Below are 19,209 nucleotides of genomic sequence, written 5' to 3'. Positions count from 1 at the left end.
TCTCTCAAGATGGAGGGGAGCCGTTCAGGTAGGCCTGGCCGAGGCGCTCCGCCGCCCTGAGGAGCCGCTGGCGGTCAGCGCCGACGGCCCCACAGGATTGTGTGAGGGAGAAGTGGAGGCTTGTCCCTCGGTTGAGTTCCCGCCTAGGCCCTGCTCGCCGCCTCAGGTGATTCCGGCGGGTGGTTTTTGTTTTTAGGAATTAGACCGTAACTCCTCCGGCCGCTCGAAAAGTTGCCTCAGGTGTTTTGCGTTTCAGTTCCGACAGGCCCGGCGCTATCCCTTTTTTCCCTTATTATTTTACTTTATTTATCGATTTTATATACCGCCCTATACAGGTGTGTGTGGGGGGGGGTGTCTCAGGGCGGTTCACAGAATAAAACCAAGGTATAAAACCACAAAATACATGATGAAAAGCAAAACAACAACACTATAAGCTCCTCCCCCCCAATACACATTTTAAAAGGGGGAAAAAAATCCTCCCAGTAGCACCTTAGAGACCAACTAAGGTTGTTCTTCAGATACCAACATGGCTACCTACCTGTAACTAGAACATTTTAAAAGGGTATAGGTCATAGGATGTAAATAAGATCAATCTCCTCTCTCATGAGTCTTGCATTTAATTTCAAGTTGTATCCCTCGAGGCAGGGCCTTTTCTGATTTTTACACACACACACACCGTATTTTTCCATGTATGACTGGTTTCCCCCCTAAAAAATTATGTCAAAAATTAGGGGGTGTCTTATACACAGATAGTGCCGAGGGTGGACTGGTGATTGGTTGTTGCCCCCCAAACAGGGGGTGTCTTATACATGGGGGCATCTTATAGACAGGAAAATATATTTACAGTCGACTAAAGATTGTAAGCACTATATTGCTGATCAGTGCTATTTTTTCTCCAGAAAAAGAGGTGCAAGAACTAAGGTTGCCATATTTCAAAAAGTAAAGAACCAGGACACCCCAAAAGTTGCTGAACCCTGAAAGTGGTTGAGCTTTTTTTTTTTTTGACAAACCAAAGTTTCTTTAGTAAAAGCTACAAGAATTTTTGAGGGTTTTGTTTGTTTGTTTGTTTTGTTTGTTTGTTTTGCATGATTTAACCCCCGTTGCCAGTTTTCCAGGACATTTGCCCAGTGTCTGGAAAATAATCCAGGCTGCTGTTTTTGGAGGTGAATTCCAGAACATGTCCTGGAAAATCAGGGCGTATGGCAGCCCTACAAGAACGCCTCCCCTGTTCTCTTATAATAGCAATGGCACCCAACTGAGAAGGGCCGAAACTGAGTTCCGGCTGAAAAAAAGCCCTGCTGATAACAACTGTGGGCCTGGTTATTATGGCTTCTTAAGATTGTATGTTACAATCTGTATCTAGGTGGCTTTTGAATGATTAGAATCATAGAGTTGGAAGGGGTCCCAAGGGTCATCTAGTCCAACCCCCGAAATGCAGGACTCTTGCTCAACGTGGGGAGCAAACCGCCAATCCTGAGATTAAGTGTCTCATGCTCTCCTGACTGAACTATCTCAGGTGCCTATGCAGGCCAATGGCTAGAGCAAGTGAGAATCTTCTGACATGGCTGCAATATCAACCAATGTTTACTACGGCAAACAGCCAGCATATTTAAACCACAATTTCTGCCTAATTCTCTACATAAACAATAAAAATTATCAATCTGGGAGTTTAACAATCAATATGCTAATTAAGTGTACTTAAAATACACATCCAGAGGAATAAAACACAATAAAAGTTTAAAGGAGTAAGAGATTTAGCTAAGAACTGTAGCAGTTTATGACAATTTACATGGCTGCAATAAAGTGCACAGACACACATAGATCAGCCTGTACCTATGTGATTCTAAAACTAATGTAGTGTTTGCATAGAATCATCCAAGCACTTCACATACCTTATAGCAGGGTAAGTGTGATCCTCTAAAACAGATATCTTCAGGCAGCCCTGTTTTGGAAAGCTTTTAATGTTTTATTTTTTTAAAATGTTTTATTGAAAGCTGCCCAGAGTGGCTGGGGCAACCCAATTACATGGGTGGGGTATAATTATTATTATTATTATTATTTCAGACCCAGGACCCACTTTTAGCCCAAACATGCATTTGAAGACCAATTTCTTAATCTTTTGCAGTGCTCCTAGAATCATAGAATCATAGAGTTGGAAGAGACCACAAGGGCCATCGAGTCCAACCCCCTGCCAAGCAGGAAACACCATCAGCGCACTCCTGACATTCCTGACTCCTGTTGTGACCCATCTTGGATCAGGACCAGAGGGTCCTGACACACCAGTTGAAGACCAGGGCTATATAGAAAGGAGCTCCTCCTGCTGCATTACAACAATCATGTAGCGTAGTTTGGTAGAATTACAAATGCTATACATGTCTGCTCAGAAGTAACCCCAACCAAATTTAATGAAACTTACTCCAAATTGTGTATAAGGTTGCAGCCACAGTTAACATAAAACTTTATGTCTTTACATTGAAAAGTGTGTAAAATGGGGGAGTTAAAAACTTCACCAGTGCTTTGTAGACTTTATTATGGCCTCTTTGGCTTATTGAGGCAAATGAAGAATTGTAGAAGCAGCAGATTTCGTAGCTGGCAGTCTCAGCAAAATACTTATGTTTTACCATTGTTGTTATCCTCTTTTCTTGAATGAGGGCTTGGAATTAGAAAGATGCTCATATTCTGTCTCATTTGAGTGTTTTCTTTTTGAAGCTAAGATCACCATTTATTTGTTCTATTGTGAACATCACTTTCAGTAATTAGAAGTTTGGCTGTATTTCGTTAGGAAATCACACTGCCAAGTACAAGTCCTTGGCACAGGATGTGTCAGTATCTCAGCAGCTGAGTGTCAGAACAGTTTCACACACATGATGTTATTGTTACAAATTACAGATTCATATACCTCATTAAAGCTTGTGAACATTCTGAAGCTATAAAATGAAACTTGCTTGTTTAACAAACAACACAATTTAACAAATCATTTCTGCAGTAGTTGAAAAGCAACAACACAGCTCCACCAAAATGGCTAGGATCTTCTAGTGGATATCAGCCCTCAGAGTGATGATAAACAAAAGTGGGAATGCAATCCTATACATATTATTCTGAGGAGCCTTTATATGTAGAATGAAAATATTTACAGTACAGTGGTACCTCGGGGTAAGTACTTAATTCGTTCTCGAGGTCCGTTCTTAACCTGAAACTTTTCTTAACCTGAAGCACCACTTTAGCTAATGGGGCCTCCACGATTTCTGTTCTCATCCTGAAGCAAAGTTCTTAACCTGAAGCACTATTTCTGGGTTAGTGGATTCTGTAACCTGAAGCGTATGTAACCTGAAGTGTATGTAACTTGAGGTACCACTGTATTTGTTAAATGTACAATCCAACTCAAGATGAAAGAAAATTAAAAACAAATCTGTTAACAGTGGGATTTATGCAGGCTTAGGTGAGCAAACGATTGCAATCAGAGGGAAAACCAGTCTGTCCTACATAGATGTTACTAACACAGATCTATATAGATACAAAAAGCTGGTAGACGTAAATATATTTACTAGCACTTGGGTTTTTCCACTTATGTCATTGATGTGTGTCTCAATAGACAAGGAACTAAAATAAAATAGAGTGAGATATTGGTGAGTAGGATAGCAACTGGGTCATAGCGAGGGGTGATTTAAAAAAAACAAAAACACAAGAGAGGCTTGGCAAGCAGGAAATGGTAATCTGTACATACTGCAGCACCTTAAAAATTACTGAAATGTGACTAGTAGAAGAAGGGCAAGGAAGTGAAGCAGTGGAAGATGAATGAAATGGAAATAAGATTAAGTAGAAGAGTTTATACATAAGTGGGCTAGACACAAGACAGCTTGGCGTACTGGATTTCATACTTGCTACAAACATCGAGGAATAATTTCAGTAGAGTGGACTGGCAATGCTGTAAGAGCTGCAAAATACTATCCAGCCAAATGCAAGAACAAATTTGAAATGCAAAATGCAGTTATTCCTTTTTTAAAAATATCACCATGCATTGTTTAATAACCACAGGGATCATCACTTTTCCCATCTTCCCTTCGTTGTCCAAGTTTAAAGGATTAGATCACAATTAATGCAGGTGAAAGTCAGCTAGCTGTATCACTGCTGTAATTTTCTTTTGGAACACTCACAACACTTGCTTGCATCTACTATGTGATTAAATTCTCTGCTCTGATTTCAGGAGGCACCTGTGATTCTCTGTACCCACTGAGAGAATTGCTTTTGGGGCAATGTAGAATCCTAGAATCGTACAGTTGGAAGGGACTCCAAGGGTCATCTAGTCCAACCCCCGCAGTGCAGAAATATCAGCCTGTAGGCAGGACATGATGCTTGTGGAGCTCATAAGCATCCCAGCTGGCATCACTGCCATTTCATTATGTCCCAACCCATCATTGATATGTATTGCTTTTGTGGCAGCAGTGAAAATTGTGAGGCATAGCACCTAAGAGAGAATTGTCCCTCTTAGGTCTACTGCTGAGATAATATAATGGAGAGGAGCTAGTCTAAGTCTCTGAAATATTCTGATGTAGAAATGAATTTATGAGGTACCATTGATACAGTACCAGCTTAAGGAAACTCTCCTCATACATTGACAGAAAAGTACTTAAATGAATTATAATCTACATCTTAGGTTTTCCCCACCTTGCAGGTATCACTTGTGAATATTGCTTCAGTGACAGAGGACCGTTTAATTCTGCAGACTCATAAAATACTGGCCTAGCACTCCTGTATGGAGCAATGTTGAGATTCCAAGAAGTTGCTAAGCATGGTACTCCTCTTATGCCCATTTCTACTTGCTCAAAGACCTTGATTGCAGGAAGATACACTATTCAACAGAAACTTGGGCGTGGAAGCTTTGGAACTGTCTACTTGGTTTCTGACAAAAAAGCAAAAGAAGAAGAAGAACAATTGTAAGTGTTACATACAGTGAAATAACTTGTAGTTTTTTAAAAATCCTCTTACATATGTCTGATTTGTTTACATCTTTAATTATTGTCTTCAAAGATAAATGATGAAACACAATGGATTAATGTTTGTCTGCATGGAGTGTTCAGCCTGTTTCCCCTAATGTTAAGCGGATGGAGATCTAAAATTGATTTAAAGCATAGGCCCTTCAGTTTGTTTTAGTTTCTTCCCCTACTTTCTCCTACTTTTCTCAGTTATTTTTCATTACTTCTGTTTTTTGTAGTTTTCAGAACTGAACCAAGCTGATTGTCCCAAAGCTAATTCATATGTATTTTGCAAATTCAGGTTTGTGTATCTGCTAGTCAGCTCCTAGCTGGTATTGTAATGCAGTTCTCTAATTGACAGGCAACAGCTACTGCAGCCTGTGAGGGAAAGGAGGAAACTCCTGAGACCTTAGCTTGGTACAATCAATGGGTTCTGAGCTGGTGGTGACTGACTTTAAAAGGGGTCACAGTGGATAGTTTGGTGAAAATGACCCTGTGTGCAACAGCTGTAAATAGAGCAAGTTTTAATGTATGGATCATTAGGAAAGGGGATTGAAAAGAAGGCTGTCAATATTAAAATGGGTTCATATGAAACTGCGGTGTGACCACACTTGGAATACTGTGCATCTTTCTGGTTGGTACATCCCAAAAAGGTAGCATCAAAGGAGGTGCAGGAGAGGGCAAACAAAATTATCAGGGGGCTTCACCTATAAAGAAAGACCAGACAGTTGTGTTTTTTTAGTTTAGACAAAATGTGAGAAAGGGGGCAGGGCATGATAGTGTTGTATAAAACCATGCATGGTATGGAAAAGGGAGATAGAGAGTTTTTTCCCCTTCTCATAATACTAAATACTTAAAACTCGGGGTTAACCAATGAAACAGAATGGCAAGAGATGCAGGAATTCGACAAAATGAAGTTCTTCATGCAGCACGGAGCTAAGCTATGGAATTTCACTACTGCAACTTTTAGTGATGGTCACCATTTTAGATGGTTTTAAATTGAGATTAGGCATATTCATGGAAGAGAAGTTATCAGTTTCTATCAATGTTGGTCCTACAGTCAGTATCAGGAGCAGCATGTAGAAAGAATGGCCAGTTTTGTCCTCATGTGCTCCTTGTGAGACCCAAGGTACATCTGATTGGCCATTTGAGAAACAGGATGCTAGACAAGATGCTCCTAGTGCAGTATGTTTAATCCAGCATCCTGTTGGTCTGACCTAGCAAAGCTTTTTCTTTTCTTTTAGCTCGTTTTACTGGCAGTAGCAGCCATATGCTGCACAATTAGAGTCAGATGAATTCGTTAATTTCAGAGATAATATGTTATTCAGAAAAGGTGAAGCTGAGTATGCCCCCATTACTCTTCTTTTCATGTAGATTTAAATCCCTTAATCTATGACAATAATTCTTCGTGTCCTTGAGCAAAGTACTTTTGGTTACCTTTGCACATATAGAACTTTGCAATTTAGTGATGTACCAGTTGGGGGAGCCAGTGTATAACTCATGCCACTATTAAGCACTCACTTCTCCCTGAGGATTTACAGTTGCTTTCACCAAAACTGAAAGTTAACCTCAGCTGCACGTTTTGGAAAAGAGAAGTTTATTTATAAATACAGCAGAAGGTATCACAATTTTCTGCATGGATGTGACATGCGTTTGAATATTTCTGCATCGATTTTTAATTATATATTTTTAAAGGAGAGAACGTTTGTCTACCAAAATTAGTTTCAAGGAATGAGCTAAGAATTGTGGATCTTTAAGCATTCTGCTGCTTAAATGTCAAATTCTTACCCCTGAGCAAAACTATTCTGGCTCAGAATTTTTTTTGCACAGTTCTGTTTCCAGCAGTATTTCTGCTGCAAAAGCCTTCCTCTGCTGTGATGCAAGTGCAGAGGTCAATAATGATCTTCCAGGGTGTTATGCTGCCTTTCCTACTGGTCTTATTAAACCTCTCAGCAAGCCAAGAACTGCTTTTTTGTCTAATGTCTTAAACACATGCTTTGTTACTCAGTTTTGAAAAGAACACAATTTACTGTTACTACAGTAGCTGTGACTTTTCAATACCTATTTCAATACCAGGTTGCTTCTAGGGTAGGTGCCTCATTACTCCAACTTTATTTATTTGAATTCATATTGTTTAGTCATTACAACATGTGCACCCCACCAGCAACTAGTTAAAATTTATGAAGTACCTTAGGCTGTAGTCCTGCACCCACTTATCCAGGAGTAAGCACTGTTGAAACCAATGGAGCTTACTTCTGAGTAGACAGCAAAGTTGAATCTGTTGATTCAACTTGCATTTTACCAGCAGAATAAGCTCATGTATACAAAAGGCATACATGGGATAATATGTCTGTCTGTACATCTTGGCGAGTGCCACAAACATTTCCCCCTTGTCATAATGAAGTTTATTCAGCTTCCCTGAATGGTTACATTTAGCATCATGCAGCAGATCTCAAAATAAAGCTGGAATTTTCAAAATCCCAAACGAACTTGAGGCCTGTTTGTGGTTTTCCAATGCTTTAGAGATAATTTATTAGAGCTGCACTGATTTAATGCTCTTTCCAAGATAACTATAGATATCTGGCACAGACCAGTTTGAGAATTACTGGTAACTGGAGGGTAAGAAGTTGGATAGCGGTTTGGCTATGCAGTCTCTATTCTTTTTTGTTGACAGCTCTGCTGGCGATCCTGCTTTTTTGTTCCCTTTCTGTGTTTGCTCTGCTACATTGCCTCCTGTTGCTGAGCTAGCACCCACTTTTGCTACTGGGCAGCACACAGTGCTACTCAGTGGCTGATGGTCAAATCAGACAGAACAACTAAAAGACTTATTCGTTGCGTTTCTATCCCACCTTTTCCTTCAGGGAGCTCAAGGCGGTGTACATAGCTCCCTCCATCTTTAATCCCCACAATTGGCTCGGAGGCAGTGACTGGCCCAGTGAGCTTCATGGCAGAGTGGGGATATAAACCCTGGACTCTCAGGTCCGAGTTCAACACTCTAACCACTGCACTGTCCTGTGTTCTGACCCTGTATGGACTTCCACAGAAACAGCCAATGAATATTGTGTGGGAAGGGGGCAATGAGCTGCTCTGTGGGATGCAGTACATTCACATGATTGTTTCTTCTTCCCATTTAATGATTCTGGGCCATTGGCCAGGAGTCCCTGCCTGAAGTTCATTAGGAAGACCTGAAATCTGCTGCCCAACCGTTATAGGCTGTTCATGCGGTACCTAACACTCAAAACCTGTTTTAAAACTGTTAGTTAAATATTGATTTCTAGCCTCTCTGGCGCTTTATTTTTGAGATTTGTGGAGCAAATCACATTGGCACTTTGCAAACACTGTGTATGGCTCCAGGCCCATGCTTTTCTTACATTTCATTTTAATTTTGGCTCATGTTGTTGTCCCTGTGCTAACATGTCACTCAGTTCCTAGATCAACAGAAAGTTCTGTTCTCTATGAATGCTGAATTTGTACAACTTCACTCCATACACATCTATAAACCATTAGACTCTCCAGTACATTATCTTCCTATAGGAATGATATATAAAACAATGTTTTGAAGCAGAATTGTGAATTTGGTGGGTTTTGCTTCTGTGGTAAGAAATCGGATAAAGTTAACAAGATGTCTAGAACTGTTTTTGGGTGGTAACATGTAGTGTTACAGAAAATTATTTAAATAGGTATGCATTTTGCTGTTTTGCATAATTTATTTGGCTTTTCCTAGCCAGGCAGGATAAATTAAGAACTACTGGCAGAGCAATGCTGCTTTACAAACCTGCCTACTTGAAGCCCTGCTCTCAAACCTTTTGTTTCCCCAGACTGCTGTGTTTTCAAACTAGAAGATCTAGCAACTTACATTTTTGTTGTTTAAAATATTTAAAGCAGAGATGCTGAGGACCTGAATTCTATGCCACATGCAGAATGCTTGGTGGGTGCAGCCATAAACATTAAACCATACACAGGGAGAGCCATGAATACAGGAACCTAGGGGAGCAGCTCTTGTTGTGAGGCTAAAATGTGGAGGAGATCAATACATGCCACCCTGAGCTTCTTGGAGGAGATGGGATGTAGGTAAGAAGTCAGGACATAGCTACACCTAGAACAAAACACAATCTCCCTATCGAACTGTGATTCTTTGAGGGGTATTGGGATACCAAACAGCAACCTCTGCAAACTACAATTCCCACATTTTTTGTGGTGGAAACATAACCGTTAAACTGTTGCAAAACTGTTGTATGTTTGCAGTGTAACTATGTGTTTTGTCTTTGCGACATTCATAGTTTTTTTTTGGGGGGGGTGTTTGCTAACCTCCCCCTTATTTGTAGGGTTTCATTGCAACTGAACAAAATATTTTGAAGTCACTCAGTCACCATCACCACACAAATTAGATAATGCAGGAAGTTTGTGTACTGTTTACAAGAGAAAACCTTGTAACTTATTCTTAAAGTCTTATAGCTCCTGGGTAGGAATGAAAACAACTTATTCATTAGAGAGGATCAAGGCACATAGCACCAATACAAGACAAAAAATAGTGCTGCTTGTAATATGTTATGATCCCGTAGTTTGCATCCTCCTTTTCTAATTATTTTTCAGTGCGCCCCATATTGTAATTGCATGTCACAAACATACCCAACTAAGTCAACATAAGGGTGGCGCTGTGCTCTAAACCACAGAGCCTAGGGCTTGCCGATCGGAAGGTCAGCAGTTTGAATCCCTACGACGGGGTGAGCTCCCGTTGTTCGGTCCTAGCTCCTGCCCACTTAGCAGTTCGAAAGCACATCAAAGTGCAAGTAGATAAATAGGTACTGCTCTGGTGGGAAGGTGAACAGCATTTCCGTGCGCTGCTCTGGTTTGCCAGAAGCGGCTTAGTCATGCTGGCCACATGACCTGGAAGCTGTCTGTGGACAAATGCCCGCTCCCTCAGCCTATAGAGTGAGATGAGCGCACAATCCCAGAGTCGTTTGTGACTGGACCCAACAGTCAGGAGTACCTTTACCTTTACTTTTAAGTCAACATAACAGTATTGGGAAAGAAAGAAAAAATAGAGCGCACTGCGAGGAGAGGGAAAGGAAGTTTGCAATCAGAAACAGCCAGGGTTCTTCCAGGGTAGACCACTTGTTTGGAAAAATAAATGATTAATTACCCTTTAACTCACATTAAATGCCAGTATAGCCTTTTCAGATGTTTTGCTGGGACTCCCTCCTCTCCCTATGGTATGTTACCACTTTGCATAGAGCAAGCAAAGAAAAACCCTCTCTGTTAAATGTGCTGACAGGCCATTGTTACCTTATTAAACCAGACACTGGCTTTCCATACAAATGTCTCTCATCACAATTGCCTGTAACTCCTGGGCGTTTCCTTTCCTTCAACTCCCTTTTAAAGGCCACTTCCCCAATTAATATATATCTCCATTTCTTTTTTAAAAAAACTTCTAATGCTTAAGTACCCAGGTCCTATTGAAGTGTGGCCACTGGAAGACGTTGTAGTCTTCTCGGGGTAACGAAAGTCCCCATCCGTTTCATAAAAAGGAGGCTGTTCTAAAGGCATGCACGACCAAGCAGCAGAAGTACACAGCGGGCAGTTGGGACTTGGACGCCATAAATATGCAAGAGGTGTTAATATGTCCCCTCGGTGGAAGTCGCATGCTGAGAAGCGCCAAGCACCCAGCACCGTTCCTGCATGTGGTAATGGTGGGGTGTCACCACCACTTCTGCCCCTGACTTGCATTATCCCATTAATCCCGACTCATGCTAGGATTCCTTGGAAACGGCGCACTTAGCTGAATAATTTATGGCATGTCTCTCAATTATTTATGCCTTCTTATTACAACTGAAATGAAATCTAAAGGTGGAAGGAACTCTGTAACTTATGAATATCTAAGAGACAATCAGCAGATTGCTGTGTAGTTAAATCCCTGCGTTTGCAGGGCCTGTTTGTTTCTCTGAAGGTATTCCAAAGAGAACATTCCGCTGAAGCTGAATCGATTAATACAATAACAAATGGCTCCCTGCTGGTTGCGCTGCATTTGTTCATCTAATCATGCTGCTTGCCTTTTCTTCGACGGCATTGAGTTCTGAAAATAAAATTATATATAATGTAGAAAGAGACGGAGAGAGAGAGGAGGCGGAAGAATAGAGGGAGAGAAAGCTCTTTTCAGGTCATAGGGTGTTTATTTGTTTGAACAAATATGCTCTTGCTATAACCTTTTAGATAGGAATTTCTTTAGTTTCAGCACATATGAATTTCTTTATACAGTGTCATTGTCTTTCTGGAATAGGCTCTCCCCCCCCTTTTTTTTTTGGAGGGGGCGGGAGTTTAATTTACCATAGCTGACATCCATCATGCCCAGGGATAATAAACATGACCCCTGCAGGATTCATAGACTTTGTTTCTGAGGTGACAAAGTGAATTAGCCACCTCCCTCTTACCTGATAAAGGCAGAGCGACCGTGTCTCCTTGTGAACTCCAGTTACATTATCAGAGAAAATATGGAGTGCACCTTCACATCAAGGCCTCTCCGAGTGAGGTGAGAAAACCACTCTGTACAGACCTTACCACCTTGCATGTGTGTGAATTAGATGTTCATTCTTAAGTCAAGTGAAAGACAGAATGCTCATCAGTTATCAAGGGAGCAAAGTCTGACCATGTGGACTCTGGTTTAAGCCCATGAGAAATTTCAGGGGATCCAAATGATAGGGTTGCTTCATTGGTCTTCTAACACTGTAAATCAGCTGGACAAGCAAGGAATCACACACTGTCGGTTAAAAAAAAATATCTCTCAAGTGAAGGCATAAAGTTATCAGATAATTTAAAAAAAGGATGGTGAGCAGAGGCTGCATTCCCTTTTGGGCAAATCTCTAGAGGTCACATGCCAGTTGTGGGTGGGGACAGAGGCAAAAGTAGGCAGAGCAATGGATGTACATATTTTTGTGCATCAGGCTGTTTTCTATACTTCCCCCCTCTCATCCATCTAGGTAAGCAATAAGTATATATTAGAGTTCATGAACACATTCCAGCTAGGCAAAGAGTCTCGAAGAAGTTACAGAGGCCTGTGGCTGAGGAGGGGGTGTAAACTGGGGAGAGTCTGAAGGGCCAGTCTGAAGGCCTAGAGGATTGAATCTGCCCCCTGGGCTGGAGGTTCCCTGCCCTGGATTTAGAACCTCATCCTTGTGCTATGATTAGCACCCAAAAGTTCTTGCTCTGTCTGTGATCCTTTGGAGAAGCAAGGCTACATAAGGAAAATGCATTTCATAGTGTACAATGTGGATTTACCCCAAAAAACAACAACACTTGAGTGCTCTGAAAAACTGCTCTTAGAAGAAATGTTGACACACCCACACCCGCCCCACATCCTGACTGCTTGCTTACTCCTGATTAATTTGTTGGGTTTTGTTTTCCAAGAAATTTGGATAGGCATCCAAATGAGCTAAGTGTCGTCTCAGTCTCTGATTTCCTTTTGCTGATATGTCACAAACTCATTTCCCAGAGCAAGGAGAATTTGTCAGTTAACCTGTTGCTGTGACAATTAATGTCATTGTTCCTCATCTGAAAGAAGTTTCAAAGCTCCATTTCACTGTTTTTATTCCTCTACACCACTGGTCATATCCACTAAACCTATTGAATGTTTGTGCCAATAACCTGTTAGGTGACTGTACAGTCAAAAGTTCAGCAAAGTGATTAAACTTCCCACAGTAGACAAAGTGTAGCAGAGGTTGTTTTATTTAGTAAACGCAAAATACACTATACACAGTTGCTTTGAGAAGGCTTCTCTCTCTGAGCCCAGAGAGGGCTTTCAAAGTCCTTGCTTGAAGTTCTCAGCAAGTCCAAAGTTTCCAAAGTCCTGCAACTTTAGCCTTCTGTTTGTTCTTCACAAGTCTTTCCAGTTCTGTCTCCAACAATCCTTCTCCATAATTATTCACACTTCTCCACCACAGAAAGCTGTAATTGGAGCATCTGATATAGGCCAGCACTTCTTGCCAGTCTGCACAGCAACATAAATAATCAATCAATGAGACAGTCACAAGTACTCTGCAGCTGCAGCCTGGAAAAATAACCCTTTTGGAGAGTTATCACTTATTGAAAAATAACTCATTCCTTGGCAAGCCCCTCCCTTCATTCATAATACTACATCCATAATAACTTCTGATCAGAACTTGTCTTCATAGAAACGGTATTACTTACACTTTAGATGATTCTGGATCCTTATAGTTGCAGGATCACAGTGGCGAGGTCAGGGCGAGAGAGGTAAGGGACCAACTGCTTAGCTTGGCGGAGATGAAAAAATGCCGCCTTTTTATAGCTTTAACCTGTGCCTCCATAGAAAGGGAGGCGTCAAAGATTACACCCAGAAGGCGCTGGCACTAGTTGCGCCCCCACAAGGGATGGGAGTTGGCCCCCCAACCCCATATCGTCTCGACCCAGCCAAAGGACCTCTATCTTTGAAGGATTTAACTTCAGTCAGCTCCCACGTAGCCATCCAGCCACAGCTTCCAAACATCTGAACAGTGTGTCTGAGGCCGAGTCAGGGTGGCCGTCCATCAACAGATAAAGCTGGGTATCATCAGCATACTGATGACAACCCAAACCAAAATTCCGGACGAGCTGGGCGAGAGGGCACATATAGATGTTAAAAAGCATCTGGGAGAGAATTGCGCCCTGCGGTACTCCACACACCAAGGAGTAGCATGATGACAACCCCCCCCCCGTGCCACCCTCTATCCCTGACCGGAGAGGAGCGAGCGCAGCCATTGAAGGGCTGCGCCCCGAATCCCCACATTGGGGACATAGTAGATCTATGTTGGAGGCCAGCTATGGTTACAACTTATCAGGTTTGCCCAAAACTGTGGTTTGCAAACCCGTTTCAAATAACGTTTTTGCCCTAATCATAGTTGACTCTAACCATTGTTATCTCCAGTACAGACATTTCATTAACTACAGAGGGTATCATTTGCACAGAGAAGGGTTCCTGCGTCTATGCAGCACCTTCCCAGTCTACAAGCCATTCCTGATCTCTACAAAGCTATATTTCATGAAACACAGTCTTCCAAAATACCTTGTAAACACATTGTTTAGCCCTTGACCCTGAAACCCCCAGAGAAAACTTTGTTTTCCATTGAAATTAGCAGTGACTGGCATGTGTGACATTTAAGCTTGAAAAGCGAGGCAAGCTCACAGTGGCGGTAATGATTCTGGATCCACAGACAAGCCAGAGGAATAAGGAATGGCTTGAAAACAACTTTATCAGAGTCTCTAAGACAAATCTGCAACAAACTTGTGCAGCAACTTCTAGGCCTTTGGAACAGCCTGGATCATGTGACCTTAAGACAAGTCACCAAATTACCAACTTCTTAATACTAAAAGACTTCTCTCATTTATAGGCTCTGTTATCACATCTTCCCCTTAATTATTAGACAATAACAATAAATAAATAAATAAATAAATAAATAAATAAATGACAATTTTGAAACATATGGATTGAAATTACTGATTAAAATGCACTATCCACAGAAAATGAGTTATCTTTGCCAGTTAATTACACTTTGCTAATTCATACTTATTTACAAGTTCTAGAATTTTTATCTTCCTAGTAGAATGCTTCAGTGTTCATCATGGGTCACTATGGGCCCTGCTGTCAAATTCTTCTTGATAGCATCATCTGATAGAAGCTGGAATCAGTACTTTTGGATACATCTGAGGGATATCCTGGAATGGCTTATATGTTACAATGGTTATGGGACAATAAATTGACCCTGGCTGCGGTGCCAGATTACCAGATTGGCCTCTGGGCCTCATGCCTTTTAGGGGTCAACGGATCAAAATAATACTGATTTGATCTTGAAAGAAAATTGCAATCAAGTTTTCTTAGTTGAATGTTTTTCCAATAGAGCATATACACAAGGACGGGGGGGGGGGAGAGCGAGATTTCGACTGCCATGGGGCCTCCACGGGGTTTAATCCAGCACTGCCTGCCTGTCTGTATTCCATAAGACTCTGGATATGGCTGTTCTACAACTGTCCCATTCTGGTCTCAAGTACAGTGGTACCTTGGTTCTTGAACTTAATCCGTTCCAGGAGTCTGTTTGACTCCCAAAACCATTCGAAAACCAAGGCACAGCTTCCAATTGGCTACAGGAGCTTCCTGCAGCCAATCGGAAGCCATGGAAGCCATGTCGGACTTTCAGCTTCCAAAAAACATTCGCAAACCAGAACACTCACTTTTGGGTTTGTGGCATTCGGGAGCCAATTTGTTCAACAGCTAAGCCATTCAGGAACCAAGATACCACTGTATAAGAACGATTCCTCATGCATACCCTGTCCCCTGATTTAAATTCTGGAACATCACAGGCTGCCTTGTCAAATGATTTTTATTTTTATTTTGTTTCAGTTTTTGGATTCTCTTCATCATCTTGATATGACTGTTGTCGTTAAACTGTAGTACATAATCAGTTATGGGCAAATAAACTAACATGATTTCCCATCAGAGTTGCTCAGAGGACCTAAAGAGATAGGTGAGAGCTATTCTGATGGCTTCTATTAACCAAGTGAGTGTCATTCTAGCTGCTTCCATTGTCATCAGCTGATCAAAATGGAGTCAGGTTCAGATCCCTGAATCCAAAGTGACAGAGATGGGCACCGTGAGGTGTGAAGTTCAGTTAACATGACTGATCCCGAAGAAGCTGGCAGAGAGTTTTCTTTACTTTGTGAATCTTTTTCCTGAAACAAAACATTACTTTGATGAGACAGCCTGTGACCTTCCAGCATTTAAGCCAGAAAACAGGAGAGCGATTCCAAGAGATTCATAGAGCTTAAAGCCAGTATTATCTGTCTGTCAGACTAGCCCTACAAACAAATCCTGGTATTCCTTGGTAAGTGGCCAGTACTCATACACAGCAATATTTCACAGGCTGCTAGACCTAGGATGGATGTCACATTCTTGGGTACAATAAGGAACAAATGCCACATTTTAGTTTTCTCACCTTCAGCATCCCCGGCTATTATAAATGGCCTCTCCCGCATCATGTAAAAATAAAATAAAATAAATGGATAATTTGATCTTACCAGGTTTCTCTTCCTATGGTTATTCAACATACCCATGTTTATCAGAATTCAGAATTGCTTTCACTGACTCCACTGTGCATCCAGAAAACTACTTCCAATATAATTCAGCTGATTCCTCACTCTGCACTTCTGGGTCCACAGGCAAACGAGAGGCATGAGGAACGGCTTGAAACTACTTTATTCTTTGGAGCTTCTGCGACAAAGCATGTGCAGCAATTTATATTCCTTTGGAAGTGTTTGGATCATGTGACCTTAGGGCAATCCCTCAAATTACCAGTTTCTTAAAACTAAAGGAATATCTATAAATTAAAAACCCTGTCATCATTGCAGTGGCTCATGGATAAAGCAGCTCTGAACTGTAGATGGCAGTGATGTAACATCGAGAGTGCCTTCCAAGAATTGCTATACACATTCTGTGTTCAGCAATGCTCCTAATAATTATTTTCCGAGTCTGCAGAAATTTTTATTTTAATTAAACTATAAATATTTAAGTTTCGGTTTAAGGGGAGGAAAGAGCTTTAAAAAGGTAATCAAAGTATTTATAATTTTCCTCGGAGAAAAGTACAAATGGGCTTAAGAGAGAGGCGTTAGCAGGAAGACTTTTTTATCTTTATTACTCATGCTTGTTCAAATAGTTCAGTGTCCATTCTTTCCTCTATCTGTAGATTAAGCACTTTATTTTTCAAGATAATTTCCCTGTACTAACAGGAAAGCTTCCTACTTGAAAAACTTAATGGGGAAAAATATATAAAGTAAAATTGAATTTCTTTTGTATGTGGATTTATCAGCTTCAGTAGCTTAGAGGGAATAACAAGCAAAATATTAACAATATATCTGAAATGAACCTTTATTTCCCATATTAGAGCTTCCTTTTCCACAGGAAAATGCTCGAACTCAAGCTTGGGTGAACCTCAGAAGGGACTGAGGTTCTACTTTTATGCCTCACACCCCATAATATGCATATAGTATGCGTAAGAGGCATTCACAATTGAGCATAGAAATCATGATAGAGAAAGTGGTTCTCACTTAATGTGTGGGCTATGTAGGGCCATAGCATTTAATTCCTTTATTTTGTACTGGTGTTTGTTTGTGGCTGGACCAAGGTTGGCTTTTCCTTAAAATTAAGTATATGTTTTGCACTGTGGTGGTTTATGCCTATTATTATCAGTTAGCAAAAGTGGTACAGCTTGTTTACAAGGAATTCATGGTGAAAAGCAGGAATAAAACTTTCCTTGACAGAAAAAATGCTGTGGATATATTGCCGTCCATCACCCTCTCAACAAATGTCCAAGAACAGCTGCAGCAGCTTCTCAGCATGGAATGTCAATCTGTAAACACCCAATTTATAGACTGTAAAGTGGCTTTCTGCACATAATAGTGTCATATGTATAATAGTATTTTGCAGAGGGAAGTAAACAACTTACAATCAGTGTTAAAGTGACAGATTTATGACTAGACTGTTGAGTTTCTTGCTAATAAAAATAAATTATCAACACCCTCCCAAGTGCAAACAAGTAGAGAAAATGATGTTTTCCCATGTGGAATTATCTTGCATTTGTCAAAAATATCTGAGGCTTTTAATGCCACATCTAATGAATTAAAATATTGTTAGGTAAGATTACTATTTACAGAATTTATTTAGGAAACTTTCCTGCTTGCTTTATCAGAATTCACTGATTCAACTTTATAGAACACACAGCTCACTTTGATCTAGTGAAATGGTTGCTAGATTTAAGTAATATGAACTTGAGGTGTATATCATTATCTATCTATCTAAATAAAATCCCCTCTAGTCCCATTTGCTCATGGTAGATCAGGAATAAAATCTCCTGTCCTGACTCTCCCCCTCAGGCTCAGAACCCAAACCAAAACCATGGCTGGAGATTCTGAAAGTTTTATTAATTCAGTAAAGCCTTCCAACATGGGTCTACAGGTTACAGCTAGGTAAAGCATGGCAGTGTCAAATGATAAATGTCTAGGCTTAGCTAAAATGTTGATCAAACCGCCTGTGCTCTCCTTTTGAAGAGCAGGGTGAGCACAGCTACTTGCATGGTTGACATCACGAGCCTCAGGGGGTGCCTTCTTGCCTCCTCCCCAAAGCCTAGTAAGAGCTTCATTTGGGAAGGAGGTGTGAGGGAAGGAGCTGTGCAAGGCCAAAATTTCACTCCCATCCCCCCAGCCCTCGCAGTGGCTTCCCAAAGCTGGGTAAGGGAGGCACTGGGCTTTGGGAAGGAGGTGAGAGGGCTCTGACAGGGTCCCAGAGTCCTCCCAACTTCTTCCCAAAGCCTAGTTAGTGCTTGTCCAGATGTGGGAAGGAAACGGGAGGGCTCTAGGACCCTGTCAGAACCCTCTCACCTCCTTCCCAAAGCCCAGTGCCTCCCTTACCCAGCTTTGGGAAGCCACTGCGAGGGCTGGGGGGTTGGGAGTCAAATTTTGGCCTTGCACAGGGCACCAAATTACCAAGGTCCTCTGCCATCCAAGCCTTTGCTTAGAACTGAGGAGCTGCAAGCGCCTCTAGTGAGCCAGCTTTTTTGCACAGTCCCAGTAAGCTATAGTTAGCTTTACCATCATGTGTGAACTAGGCCAGTGTGGCCTACTAAATGAGATGCTGGAGTCAAACCTGATTGACCTGAGTTTGAATCTCTGCTGAGCTAAGGAGTTACTGACTGTTGTTAAATATGTCAGTGTCTCTCAGTCCTTCATTTATGCAGTCGAAATAATATGGACTTACCTTGGAAGTTTGTTACATTGCTGAACAAGGATTATACATGGTACATTGAAAGTGCAAGTATTGAAAACCAACAGATACCCTGCAAAAGCCATGAGCTTTTATAAGCAAGAACCATTCATCAGGTAGATGGTTCAAATTGGATTCCATAATGTACATTTTTGGACAGTGTTCTCGAAGCTACAAAATGAGTCTGACCAAACTGCGGGAGGCAGTGGAAGACAGGAGTGCCTGGCGTGCTCTGGTCCATGGGGTCACGAAGAGTCGGACACGACTAAACGACTAAACAACAACAATGTACATTTTTAATAATCAAGATAGCAAGGGCACAAACATAGCCTGCAGAATTTGGAAATGGCGGTAGGAATATGTGTTGAAAGTCTCTTGTAAAAGTTGGTGATATGTTGAATGACAGTCCCCACTGATTAGATGGTTTTTTAAATTGTGCCA

General features: G+C 41.2%; 1 protein-coding gene across 5 annotated transcripts in view; it reads left to right on the top strand.

Moving 5' to 3' along the window:
• The window catches only part of NEK11 (NIMA related kinase 11), a 78,861-nt gene that overhangs the window by 344 nt on the left and 59,308 nt on the right, over positions 1 to 19,209 (top strand). For 4 of the 5 annotated variants that reach the window (XM_082193037.1, XM_082193039.1, XM_082193035.1 and 1 more), the window contains exon 2: positions 4,673 to 4,934. In XM_082193037.1, the coding sequence (XP_082049163.1) occupies positions 4,762 to 4,934 (173 nt within the window). In that variant the 5' untranslated portion in view covers positions 4,673 to 4,761. Of the gene's footprint in view, positions 1 to 78; positions 167 to 4,672; positions 4,935 to 19,209 lie in introns of those variants that run through there. The other variant, XM_082193038.1, reaches the window with a different exon arrangement.

Source organism: Podarcis vaucheri (assembly GCF_965113315.1).
Source record: "Podarcis vaucheri genome assembly, chromosome: 12".
NCBI classification, from domain to species: domain Eukaryota; kingdom Metazoa; phylum Chordata; class Lepidosauria; order Squamata; family Lacertidae; genus Podarcis; species Podarcis vaucheri.
Note: the sequence above shows the minus strand (reverse complement) of the source record. Positions and strands in the feature narration are given on the sequence as shown.